Source organism: Lonchura striata, chromosome 2 (genome assembly GCF_050655825.1).
Source record: "Lonchura striata isolate lonStrDom1 chromosome 2, ASM5065582v1, whole genome shotgun sequence".
Lineage (NCBI taxonomy): Eukaryota > Metazoa > Chordata > Aves > Passeriformes > Estrildidae > Lonchura > Lonchura striata.
In genome coordinates, this window is record NC_140704.1 from 145,117,796 (window position 1) to 145,130,792 (window position 12,997).

A 12,997-nucleotide genomic window follows, 5' to 3' on the forward strand; every position below is an offset into this window, starting at 1 on the left:
AGAGCCAGGGCAGCTGAGCAATGAAGCTCCGGCTGCTTGCCTTACAGCTCTCTTCATATTTTTTCCCAGAGATTATGGCTTCAGACACATCTACAACAAAGTGGGCACATCAGCACCGCTTAGTTAGGATTTTCTTTATAAATAGACTAGAAATCACTTTTCATGCCAAGGACAATATGTCCTATATGGCCCCCACTCTATGGGGGATGGGGGGAGGGAAGGGGAGGTGAGGCATGCGCCCTGCTGAGAGGGTAGAACTGTTTCTGCTGGGGGACACTCTAAATTGTCAGATAAAATCTGTTTCTAAATTATTTCTTGAGGAAAGTTTTCTAGGAATGTATGGTATTGACTGAACCAGACCTGAGTGGTCTTTCTTTTAGGAAGACAAAATTACCATGAGAATGAGATCTTGCACAGATAATGGTCTTGTCTGAACAGAAATGGGAAAATGGCCTCATTTACAGGGTATGTGACCCAGCAGCACCTTGAGTTGTGATGCTGCAGGTGCCCCATAGCCCCTGGTGGTCTGGAGCTACCAGGGGCTATTAAAAACGGTGACCCTCTATAATTGCTGCTGTACAAGCTCCATCCGTGGCCAATTTCTAGAAAATAGAAGCATCTACCAAACAACAAACACGTTGTTGTAATGCTGTATACTCATTCTGCTACTTCTGCTCTTTCTCTTTAAGTGTTTAAGAGGCATCATTCAGTTTTGGAATTATGGTGATTGAACCTTTGATCTGACCCAGAGAAGCTCTTCTTGAGTTTTAATGGGATGATGAAATGTCATGCACTAAGCAACAGAGCGGAAAAAAAGCTGTAATCTGACCAGCCAGCAGACAGGTGCACAGAGATTGGTGATGTCAGACAACTTCTAAAACTCATATACTGATCCTATTACAACTCAGGTGAAAATGAACAAATATGGATAAAGAAAAAAGAATGCTCAAGACAGAGACTTCACTGAGCTCATTCAGTATTATGTGCACTGTCATGTGGTCTCAGTGACCACCAGCCCTCACAGTAATCAAGAGACAGATCATACCTTTACCCAAATTTTCAGTCTAAATTGACAGGGGTCAAGAAAAAATATTCCTTATTATGGTCTTAATAAAACTGGGAGAGGGAACAAAACCCAGGATTAACATTTCTCATTGTATAAAGAGACAATTACAGGGTTCATAATTAATCAGATGCCACGGAGAGGATGGGAAGATGACTCGGGCACCAGTGGTGGCTGGTTGGGGTGACAGATCAGCCTAGGCTGGGAGAATATTAGCTTGCTCAGGGACTTGTTCAGATGAACTTTTGAAATCTTGAAGGATTCAGATTTCACAACCTCTCTGGACAACCTGCTTCCATATGTCCAATCAGAATTTCTTGTTTTGCAATTTATGCATGCTGTCTCTTGCCCACAGAAAAATCTGCTAACTTTCTTCTGCCGCTGCTACTTGCCAGCTATCTGATCTCTCCCTATTCTTTTAAGTCCAGATATCCTTATGGTCTTTCTCTCTCATTCTTCTGTAACTATTATGTTATTAATTTTCTATTTAGCTCCTCAGGAAACATGTTTTCCCTGAGTTCTATTGCCACAGCTGCCATTCACATGGATAGAATACTTAATGCTGAACTAAGGCTTATTTTAAGCATCTGGGCTTGGTTATGATTTTGTAGGCAAGGGCAACAGGCTACATCTATAGATACCGGTCTTGAACCCCTGACCTAAACTTATAGAGGCATGGTGACAAATTTTATAGCATTGGAGTCACAGAGAAACATCCCAAGAGTCACTGTTTGCATTGTGTACAGATAGAGAGATACAGCATGTAATTCAATAATGACTTTGGCCCAGTATACGTGGGTGTGAAGATATGTGGGCTTCTGGCTTGGTTTTAGGCCAATCTCTAATTAAAGAGTGAAAGATTAAGATGAAAGCAATTGCACTCTTCTTTAGTCAGAATGACCTACTAGCGTTAATTAAAACACTCCTCAGGCAAAAATAAATTTGGCCGCCAAAGTTCTGTGCTTCACATTAAATAAGGATGTAGCTGGTTTACAGGGTGCTGAGCTTCTAGAGGTTTCACAGAAACCACTCATACAGCTTTGGGCACTTTTGCTGGAATATTTTAAAACAAGTCCTTTGCCTAAACCAGCTACTTCATGTGTATTTCAGACACTCACTGGCTTTTTCTTCGAACTACATAATTTGAGAATGGGTATCTTATCTTGGTGTACAGCATACAGTGTGCTGGAGGATAAAGTATCACCCTATCATTGGACACCAAAGTATCTTCATCCATCCTTTCTATAGTCTCTGGTTACAGACCCATGGCAACAGTAACAAGAAGATACTTAGATCCTATATTGCTCTGTTCTTGCTGAGTCTGAACACTAAAATGCCTATGAAAAAAGGCATTCAAGTATTCAGGATCTGCCCCTGCTATTTTTAGGTACTAGAAATGTTCCCAAAGAAGGATCAGGCCTTTAAAATGCCATAACATCCTATTACACCTGTGTAAGCCACCAATCATTGTTCTTAAAAGCTACACATCTTTCCCATCTTTCATTTGTACTGCTCCATCTTACAACTAAATGGCCAGGTGTTACTACTGTGACATTGATCCAAGAGGGAACCAGGTCCAGTGCTTCAGAAATACTGTTTTCAATGGGAATATGATACCATCGATCATCACACCTCAGAGGGCCTGAAAGACCCTTCATCATGAAGATTGGTGGTGCATTTAAGAGACAGAAGGCGCCAAAGAGAAACACTCATGAACCCATCTCCTTGTCCTAAATTCTTCACTCTCCTCTTCTTAGTTGTCAGGTTCTCTTATATTATTTTTTATCTACATCTTCTCTCATATGATTATCAGATCTTAGGGTAATTCAGGGAGGAAGGGAACTCCAGCGGTCTCTAATTGAAGCTCCTGCTCAAAGCAGGGTGAGCCATGAGATCAGACCAGGAAATATCCCAGGATGAAGACCATGCATCTGTCCAGAGGCCCATGTCTTCCCCTTAGGGAACAGCATTTCCTGCCTGACATCTACCTCATGAAAGATCCTCCTCTTGCCCTGTGATGCTCCTGTACCATATGCCAGGATGTGGTGCTAGTGGGGACTGCAAGTCTTTCCTTCATGGGATAATTTAGGAGGTGACTGCTGAGAGAACAACTCACAGATAGGGAAATCACTCTAGTCTTCCTTGTTGACAGCAGGACTTTAATCAAGACCTGACTTAAATCATTAATTCACAGCCCTCCGGTTGTTTAAAGAGCTGTGATAATGAGCTGAGAAGAAAATACTATCCATTTTCTCTTGGCAGGACTGTAATGGCATGACATGACATTCATTGAATTTAGGAAAGAGAAGGGATAGTCTTCAGAATGACAGAAAGACAGAAAATCTACCCAGAAAAAACAATGACAGAAGATTCCTCCACATATGCAAACACAAAGAGGTCCATTTATATCTAGTTTTTCCAACATGTCTTTATTGCTTAAGGGTATTTGGCAAGACAGCCATAACATAAACTTCATGTCCAACATTACTTGGCAACATATTTCCCAGCTGGAAAGAAAATAAATTGGATTTTTTTCTTTGTGCTAATGCCACATTTTTTGGATGTTTTTTTTGGAAATTAATCAAGAGATGGCTGCTCAGCATGCCTCTTCATTCTTGATGGGCTTTTAGTGCAAAATTGCCAGCAGCAATTGTCTGAAGTCCCCAGAGGTGTCAGATCGGACAGCTTCAGCTAACGGCTTCTTGTACATTTGCTGGAACTTCTCCTTTATTGCTGGCAGGTCACTCTGAGGAGACATCAAGAGCTTCTTTAGAAGAGTGGTGAATGCTTTGAGTAACATGCCCTGCTCCTGCCAGCACCCCTGGGGTCTGATTCAAGGCACACCACACCAAGTGGGAGTAGGAGAGGAGAACGCAGGAGGTTTAAAAAATTTGGAGGACTTTCAGTTTAACATTTGAATTTGAGGTAATCCCATGTCAGATAGTGGTGAGAGGATGCTAACTGTGAAGAGGGCCTGCAAGGAAAGTTATGCCAAGGCTGGGAGAATCTCTGCCCAGCAATGCTGTGCCAGCACAGCCTTGGTACTGGAAAAACTCACACAGGTTGCTGTGAACTCTGAGGTCATCCCCTGGTGGCAAACAGGGAAAGAGGCATGTCCCAGGAGTATGGCTAAAAAAGGGTGTTGTTCCACCTACAGAAGTAATTTTCTGGTTACTGGTGGAGGAGAAACAAAATCCTTGTCTTGAGCTGTCCTGTAAAACTGCACCTAAAGCACAGGTCTGATCTTTATCACTGTGGGTTTTAAATGTTATAATGACTGGACTGTGTCTTAATAGAGAGAATACCCTGGAGCGTAATTTTTTTCACTGTGGATCATTGAGAAATATGCTTTCTTCATGCCTGTGAAAGGCTCCTCCTCTGTGTCGATTGAAACAGCCCTGGGGTTATAACCTACACAACTTACAAGGAATACTTAAAGACTGTGCTTAAATATCTCAACTGTCTTGTGAAGTTTTGTGCTTTTTAAAATGACAGTTAAGTCCTTTGGCTTTTTATTTCTCTTTCCTTGTCCCCATCTGTTTTTCCCAGCTGGAATCAGAGAAAATTGGCAACATATGTTTATAAGCAATTCTCAAATTGGAAACTGCTGCTTTATCATTAATTAACTAAGAATTACTTATACACATCCTACTGGGGCCAGACCTCCCCATGGGTTAGTTTTAACCAGGTACAGTTGATTCCACTTGAAATTGCCTACATGCTTCCTGGTTTAGTTCCTTTGAAAACAGAAATAGATACAATATCAAAATTAGAGGTGCCTGGGTACAGAAGCAGAGTGTGACCACTGATGTCACTGGGCTGAAAAGGGTTTGCAGAGCACATGATCTATCAGGACTCACTCCATACCCTCTAGATTTGTATTCTCTCAGAGCTGATGTGGAGCATTACAGAACACAGGGTACCCTACCTCAGCCCTTGTCACAAGGATGCGAATCAAGGTCTCTTCATCAGTCCCAGCTCCTTTCATCGACTTGTGCAAAAGTGTGGCAAAGTAACCTGGGCAATCTTTGGCACAACTGACTATAGAAAACAGTAAGAGGCCTGGTTATATTTGTACATTTACAGTTTGTGATACAACTTCAAGCAGAATTAAATAAGTAAGAAAGAAAAGGAAACTCTGGTGTTTATACTTAGATGTATGAGCTGGCAGGGCTTTTAATTTGAGACTGATCTCCTATCAGTATGCAAGAAGAAATGTCCATTTTCCCACAAGAGATTACCAGCACTGAGTACTCAGCCATTCCACAGTGAAAATGACATGAATAAGAATGAGCATTTACTCCTACGGGGTTCCTCTTGCCCATCTATTCTTGGGGTAGCTGCTCACTCTGCAGATCACAGCAGGAAGATCTGTGAGAGCTTAAATCCAGGTGGGTAACAGCAATATCAGTGGGCTAACTGGAGACAGGGTACAGGTTTAAATACTGGTCAAAGCCAACCCTAGTACTAAATGGCTGTCAAGGACCCTGTACATTTTTGTGGTGGCTGGCTAGCACACTTCTCATGGTGCCCAAGCATCTGCTGGAATTTATCACCAGCCGTGGTCTCAGGGGCAGCTTGGAGGTGGCTACCCTGTGTTAGATAGCAAAAAAAATCAGCTTTTCCTGTGGAAAGGAGCTATGTCTGGTAAGTTTCAGTTTTAAAACCAAGGAGTCCTACTCACTACTGGAAACTGTCTCTTTTTTCCCTGGCAGATATGTTAGCTCAGTTTAGGGGTAGCAGAATGGCTGTTGCCAGGCTGCACACAGACCCCCAACAATCAATGTCAGGTGACAGGAAGAACTAGAAAAGAAAGGTCTTGAAACTATTGCTTTTTACCTAGAGTCAGATAAGCCTTCTCCAGATCTCCAGATGTTTCACTTTTAATGGACTCTTCTATGTCCTTCCCACATACCTATAAGAACAAAGAGGAGCATAAGAGCTTCTGTCTGCACATGTCTTCTTCCTACTGTCCGAACCAGCATCAGATTTGGGATCCAATGGCAAAAGGTCAATCCAGATCCTTTAGAACCTTTCAAAAAGAGTAATTTGAGGGTAAATGAAGTTCTCTTGTATAAGTGCTCATAGAGTCACTGGCACCAAGAGAAGGTCTATGCAGCCAGGTAAGGCACAATGGTTAAGTGATGGATAATCTACATTATGCACTCCCAGGTACCTGATGGCTTCTAGGACAAAGAAGCTGCAGCTTCTTCTTGAGTGACCTCTGGTCAGCAGAAACTGTTCGAGCTTTCTTTAGCCCCTCTATCAAAGGATTTGGATGATTCCCACATAAATAAGGTAATTTTTGGAGCTTTATCAACTCTGTGAAGTTCTGTTACTTATTGTCTTTGGCTTCCCAGGCAAAGTTTACAAGCACTGTGGTTGTCCCAAAGTTTTTGTATTATTCTGTAGGGAACTGGAGAAGCAGACTGTCTCTTCAAAACAGAGTTTATCCTGACCTTTGTGAACTTCAGGAATGTCAAAGACTTTTACTTTTCTCTACTTTGTATAGCAGGATGTCCCTGCACAATTCAAGACTCTGACTTTTAGGTCAGAGATGGGAGACTGTGTACAAGGCAGCAAGGGCACCACATGAGGCTTTTGGGCATAAGTTCTGTAAAGCACCAATCTGGTTTAGATCTTGCCCTGTGTATCTCTCCAGCTGAAGAGAAGGGCATGTTTGCAAGATTTGGGCTCTGATCTTGGCCTACTTCTACTTCGAGTGCAGCCAGGCAGGATGTGGTGGGTTGGTTTGGGCAACCTGATCTGCTTGGCTTTAGGAATCAAAAGCCAAGGTAGCTTGGCTATAGGAGCACTGAACTGAACCCCCAGGGTTTGGACCACTCCAAGGGAGAGAGTATCAGTTTGTGACTGGGTTTGTTCTCCTGCCAGCAGCAGCCCAAACCTTGGATTAAGCTGCAAACATTTTTGTAGCTATTGGTTCCTTATTATGCTGACATTGAAATATGGCTTTGACTTGAGCTCTTTTCATCTTCAGTGCCTAAGACTACAGTTTTCTGATGAACTCAGAGTCTTCCCAGGGAAGTTCAGGACTGAGAGCCAGTGGCTGGAGGGAGACTCTTTCCTGAGATGCCACTGCTGAGCTTCCACCTTGCTGCTAGGAGGACCTTGGAACTCCCATTGCTTTGACTTTCAGAGGTAATTTCCAAGCAAGATATCTCCATATCAGGTCAGGTTCAGGCCCAGGCATGAGTAAAATGTCCCTGCTGGGTGACACAGGGAGAAGTACTAAATAGCCAGGATCCTGCTGCCTACTTTGCCTTGTGCCTGGAGACAGTAGAAAGCACAGCAGAGCACCTGCACAGCCATCTGTCCAGTGTGGGCAGAGAGGAAAAGGCTGGAGATAAACTTCTCCTCAGCCAGTATGAGTGTGTGAAGTGGTGGGAACAGGGGGAGACACCTTGCCAGGCTCTGTTTAGGAGAAGAAGAAAAGACCAGAAAAGTAAATCCTTCCTTCAGGGCAGGAGTTTGTGAACCTGTTCCTCCAGGAGGAGGTTCACTGCCTTGCATCTGTGGGAAGGAACAGACATTGTGACATTTATTTGGCTGAGTATTGTGTAGGTTATGAAGGGGAACGGGATCTTCACTGGCAGAAGATACAGCTTCTCCTGTAAATCACCTATGTCTGTATGCTCAGGATACAGTTGTATAAATATGTTTTCCAAGATTCTTAAAGCATTCAAGAAGTTATAAATGGCAGAGAAAGGATTGTCCACTCTACATAGAATAATTTAGGTTGGAAAAGTCTCTTCTGATCATTACATGTTGTTGTAGGGTCTGCACCTTTATGTCAGGGCCTATGCAACCTACATTGCAAAAAATAAACTCACCTTTTCATAGGCTTGAAATGTAGCTCTCAGCTGGCTATAGCTTCTCTTTGCTAGAACCACATTGAAAGCCAGCTCCTCTGTTCCCCAACGGCCTTCTCCTGCCTTCAAAATCACATGTCATTTTAGGGAAGCATTTGTTCATACACAGTATGAGTGAGGTCAGCCAGAGCCCTTGGCCCATCCAGCTCCAGCCCGTGCTCGTCTCCTTGCTGTCATCATCCCCGTGCTTGGTTTGCTTAGTCCCCCTGAGGCAGCCCTTGCTGCACAGCACAGGGGAAAAGGGAATTTTGCACAACTGCACTTACTTTATACAGATCTGAGGCGTCTTGCTCAGCAAGCTCTGCATTGACCTGTTGGGTCTCGTCTCGGGCTGCCTGCCGAAAAGGAGAGAACGGTGAGAAGCACCCACCGAGCGCAGGTATTCGGGCTGGGGCGCTGCTGCCATCTGCTGACACGAGCCCGGCTGAGCCCTCGGGCCAGGCTGGTCCCCGGCTCCGCGCTGGGCCCTGGCGAGGTCGCAGCGCGGATGCTCCGGGGCAGGAAGGTGCCCGGTACCTGCGGTGAGGCGCTGATGGTTTTGTTCTTCACAGGGCCGGATAGGCCCTGGTAACTGTGACACGCTTTCCTAACCTGTGTGCTCTGAGCATTCACCAACACGGACATCACCGCGACAAATTATCAGTGAAAAAAAGGAAAAGGCAATAATGTATTTGCCACTCCTGAAAGTCTACAGGAGGTTGCGAAGAGCTGTACCAATGCTTTCCAGAATGAGAATCTAAACTGATGTAGTCAGTGATGTGACTGTTACGTCATTAAAGCTTCTTTTATCTATTCAGTCTTTTCATTTCCCAGGGCTGTCAGATCAGATGACCAACACATTGCATTTCTTGATGTGCTCCCTTTTTCTTAGTTATAATGTGTCTTTATGAAGGTGTTGATTTTTTGCTTTATATTATGAAAGGGGTTACAAATAAAATGTGTTCTAATGGAAAATAAGATTTTTGATGAATGAAAAACTAACATAACAGCAATTTCTTTCTTAGTTGTTCTGTATCTAAATTCTAAATACCTTAGCTGAGATGCAAATAAGATTTAGTGGTTTGGGGAAAATTCAGAATAATGGGCCATGACCTTGAATGAATATTCCAGCCTTTACCATGGTATGAATAACAGTAAAACAATAATTTTATTTTCAAAGGATCTATTTATAAAATTATCTGTGGTTTCATAAAAAAAAATACATATTAAAAAGCCATAGATATGAAAGGCTCTTATATTGAAGAATGCCTTTTGTTTACTGTAATTGCCTCATTATTATATTACATATCATTACTGCATTATTATAGATACCAGACAATACTTATTATTATTATTCATGGAAAAAAGGAAATATCTCTGTCAGACAGGAAAGTCCCCAGCCTTACCTCTAGCACCATGACTAATATCTTCCGTAGGGACCCACTGGTTTCACTTTTAACATCAGACTCTAGATCCTTATCAAACACTGGGAAGAAAAAAAAATCTGTGAGAGTTCAACCAGTAAGAAAGGATTGAAATGAAGAGATTTGAAAGATAAAACTACTTACTACGTTTGTAGGCCTCCTTTATGTTTACAATTTCCTAGGAAAACAAAACAAACCAACCAACTAACCAACCAAACAAAATATGTCTTATTAATTAATAAATAAATGAGCAAACAAAACACCAACAAGTCAGCACCATGCCTGTAGTATGTGAGGTGCAGCAACCATGGGAGTGGGAGAACCCATGATGTGCTCCCAGTCCCCATTGAGGACAGCGCTTTGAGGGGTACCTGATCCATGCAGGTGTCCCTCTGGTTTTCCCTGCATTTAGGCAAGAGATAACTATTTTTTTTTTTTTTTTTCACAAGGATCATGTTCCTGTACCTCTGAACCATCAGAGCAGTGTCAAAGCTGCCCTTTAACATGTATCCAGGGATTCTTCTCACCAGTGTTGCCTCTGTGCCATCCAAGGCAGGTAGGAGTAGGAAAAAGGAAGGAATGTGAATTTTATTGGTCTTAACTCCTGTTAGTTTCAGCTCTAGTATGGCAATCTTACTGCTGCAAACACTGGCAAGAAGAATTTCAGCCACAGAAGCTGGACTGATCCCTGTTCCTCCTCACAGGGATCCTCTGGGTGAGCTGCCCTGCTGCCCAAGGAAGGTCACACGTGGTGGCCCAACCTTATTGTTCCGTGTGCAGAGAATCTCAATCAGCAGCGACTCATCTGTCCCAGCGCCCTTCATCGCCTTCCGAAGCTCTCGGGCCTCGTACTCGCAGGGCAAGTCCAGCAAAGCCAACACAGCCTTTCCAAAATTCCCACTCAGGTCTCCTTTCAGGTCTTCTTCCATCTCCTGTGGGGACAGTCAGAAGGGTTAGTGCAAAAGCTGAGGTGAAGTTAGAGGATTTCTTAATTTGTTTCAGGAAATCTAATGATTTAAAAGCTCCTTCTGTACCAAAAAGTGACTAAACCATTTTTAAAAGGCCTTACAATACACAGACTTTATTTTTACAATATAAGTTCCCTAAAAATTTAGGCTTCAGATTGGCTGAAATGATTGTCCCATCTTCAAATACCAGCCAATATCAGTCCAGTTATGACTCTTATGTAAACAAATGCAAACTAGTGTTTTGAAAAGCTGAACAGAAATTTACTCTGAAACAAAATGCAGAAGCTTCCTCCTTCGAAAGAGCTGCCACATGGATCAAAGGACCTTCTCTGTCAGTTTTGATTAAAACTGACTTCCTGGAAAAAGCAGCAGATTTCTGCAAGGTGCTTTTGTGCCGAGCAAACAGCATTTTTATACACATACACCTGCATCAACCTTAAATCAAAATTCAGTAAGACCCTAGAGGAGAGCTGGCTAGAGCATGCCAAGGATGCCAGCTGAGGATGTATTTGAACTCCTGTCTGCAGCAGACATTTCCTGCAGAATGGGAAGCACTTGACAAGGTCAGAGCACTGGATGAGAAGTCCAGCTCTAAGTCTCTTATTCTCAAGTTCCTGCTTGCACAACCACACGTGAACACGCGACTGCTCAGGTCAGAGGCTGCCATCTGTGTTGCAGCAGTTTCAACACACACACCACAAATGCTGCAAGTTCCTGGAGCAGCAGGAGGGAGATGGTACCACTTGTGCCTCCTTCCCAAGAGATACAGGCTGCCCAGGAAAGTGAGAAGGGTTGCTATGAGCTATGAGCTGATGTCACTGTGATATTCCTCTCATTATAGAACAAAATTGATAGTTTTAATGTAACCAAAATCTATATCACGCTTGCTGTAAATTTCATATATAGAAGGCTTTCGTTCATCTTCAATGCTGACTGTCTTATTGACACTGATTAATAAGCAAGCAGAAACCAATTTAATAATAAGGTCTGGAGGATCCAGCTGTTTACTGAAATAATATTTTAGAAGCTTTATTTTTTTACATAGAAAATCATTAAGGCAGTTTATGCCTCCTGCAGAAATCAAGTGCTCAATGAAACTTTTTAGTTTTGCAACATGTTCTACTTCATCACTGGAAGAAATCAATATTACTTCTATTAAACTCAATAAAATATAGTGTGTGAGATCAAATAGTTTGTCTGAATTTGCATCTGGTCTAAGTGGGACTCTGACTTAAAATTTCCCTTTTACATTAACTTCTTTTTCTGAATGTGCTGAAGATGAGCACAAGCTGAAATATTTTCTATTTCAGTTACAAATTATTTTCTAGCTCTCCCAGCTTTGATTAAAATGTTCTGATCTGGTTAAGGCTGACTTCAAGAAGATTCTGAGGCCTAAAATTAGAAATATAATCAGTATTTTAGGAGATAAAATAAATTGCTGAATCAGAAAGCAACTGGTGTCCTCCTTAAATGCAGTATGCCCTTGATATTTTCAAAACCAGAGGTCTGTAGGCTGTATTTTCAGTGACAGTGGTTTCAAACAGAGAGGCCACTTATTTCAAGATACCTTGCTATACAAATCCTTGTACTTCTGTTTTATTTGTTGTCTCTGCTCTGATGTTCTACTTGATAAGACTTCAATAATTTTTTTTTCATTGGTTCCTGAAAAAGAAGTTGTACATAGGGATTTTATAATCCAGAATCTAATGCAGAGGAAAGAAAATGCGACCTCTAAAGACAAAAAAAAAAAAAAAAAAAAAAAATCCTGTACATATATCCCCAATGGTTCCACCTTAGGATTTGTAGCATCTAAGATTCTTTTGAGGATAATTTTAACTGTATTCAGCTACAATGTTCAGACCACAAAATAAAATGTCACCATCTCATGCTGTTCATACCAAAGAAATTGAGTCTTCTGTTTGAGAAGGACAGAAACTGCTCCTAAAATCAGGGTTATGGCAGTGCCCATAGGCTGACATATATGTTTTGTTAAGTAGTCCCAAGTGATCAGACACCAGATCCAGTTTGTTCTGGGCATGAATGCTGTGCTGGCACAACAGAGTGAGGGCAGCAGGTCAAGAGGCTGGTGCAGGCGAGGATGTGTTTGAATCAGCTCATTAACCTGAAAGTTGCATGTACAACCTGTAAAAAATTGGTTTTAATTTTGCTAAATAAAGTCAGGAAAAAGGATCTGGAACCAGCCTGGATGGTCTCAGTCTCTGCCAATGCTGTTTTGCTTGGCAAAAATCAGAGAGAAGTGGGAATGTGGGATGCCCAAAGAGAAGCAGCTGCTGTGCTGCCCATCACAGAGGGGAGCTGAACACTCTGCCCCTCTCCAGGGGAAAAGCCCTCAGTCAGCTTTGGACTCTAACTTATGGAATGGATTGCAGAAGCTTCCTAAAGGCAGTGACCTTGCTCTTGCACTCTGTTGCCCTCTGCCATATAAACAGATGTTTCCACACAAACAGATGTTTGCACCAAACAGAGCTGCTGGAAGGCATTTGTTACAGCTAAAAGGAGACAGGAGCACAGTGAGCACAGTGATGTAAGCTGGATGTACGGAGGACACAATAGGGCAGGTGTCCCGGCACAGGTGTCCCGTGCACTTCCATCTGAGGGCCAGCAGATGGACTCAGGAATTGTTCATGACAAGCGTTGGGGTTGGGAACGTGA

The 12,997-nt window shown here is 42.5% G+C and overlaps 1 protein-coding gene across 2 annotated transcripts in view; it reads right to left on the reverse strand.

The window, feature by feature from the left end:
• Positions 1–526: 526 nt before the first annotated feature.
• The window catches only part of ANXA13 (annexin A13), a 32,020-nt gene continuing 19,549 nt past the window's right edge, over positions 527–12,997 (reverse strand). The window contains exons 3-11 of one of the 2 annotated variants that reach the window (XM_085572539.1): positions 11,892–11,986; positions 10,118–10,288; positions 9,501–9,534; positions 9,339–9,418; positions 8,220–8,288; positions 7,915–8,016; positions 5,903–5,978; positions 4,992–5,104; positions 527–3,809 (exon numbers count right to left, since the gene is read on the reverse strand). In XM_085572539.1, coding sequence (XP_085428665.1) covers positions 3,690–3,809; positions 4,992–5,104; positions 5,903–5,978; positions 7,915–8,016; positions 8,220–8,288; positions 9,339–9,418; positions 9,501–9,534; positions 10,118–10,288; positions 11,892–11,986 — 860 coding nt within the window. In that variant the 3' untranslated portion in view covers positions 527–3,689. Of the gene's footprint in view, positions 3,810–4,991; positions 5,105–5,902; positions 5,979–7,914; positions 8,017–8,219; positions 8,289–9,338; positions 9,419–9,500; positions 9,535–10,117; positions 10,289–10,589; positions 12,082–12,997 lie in introns of those variants that run through there. The other variant, XM_085572540.1, reaches the window with a different exon arrangement.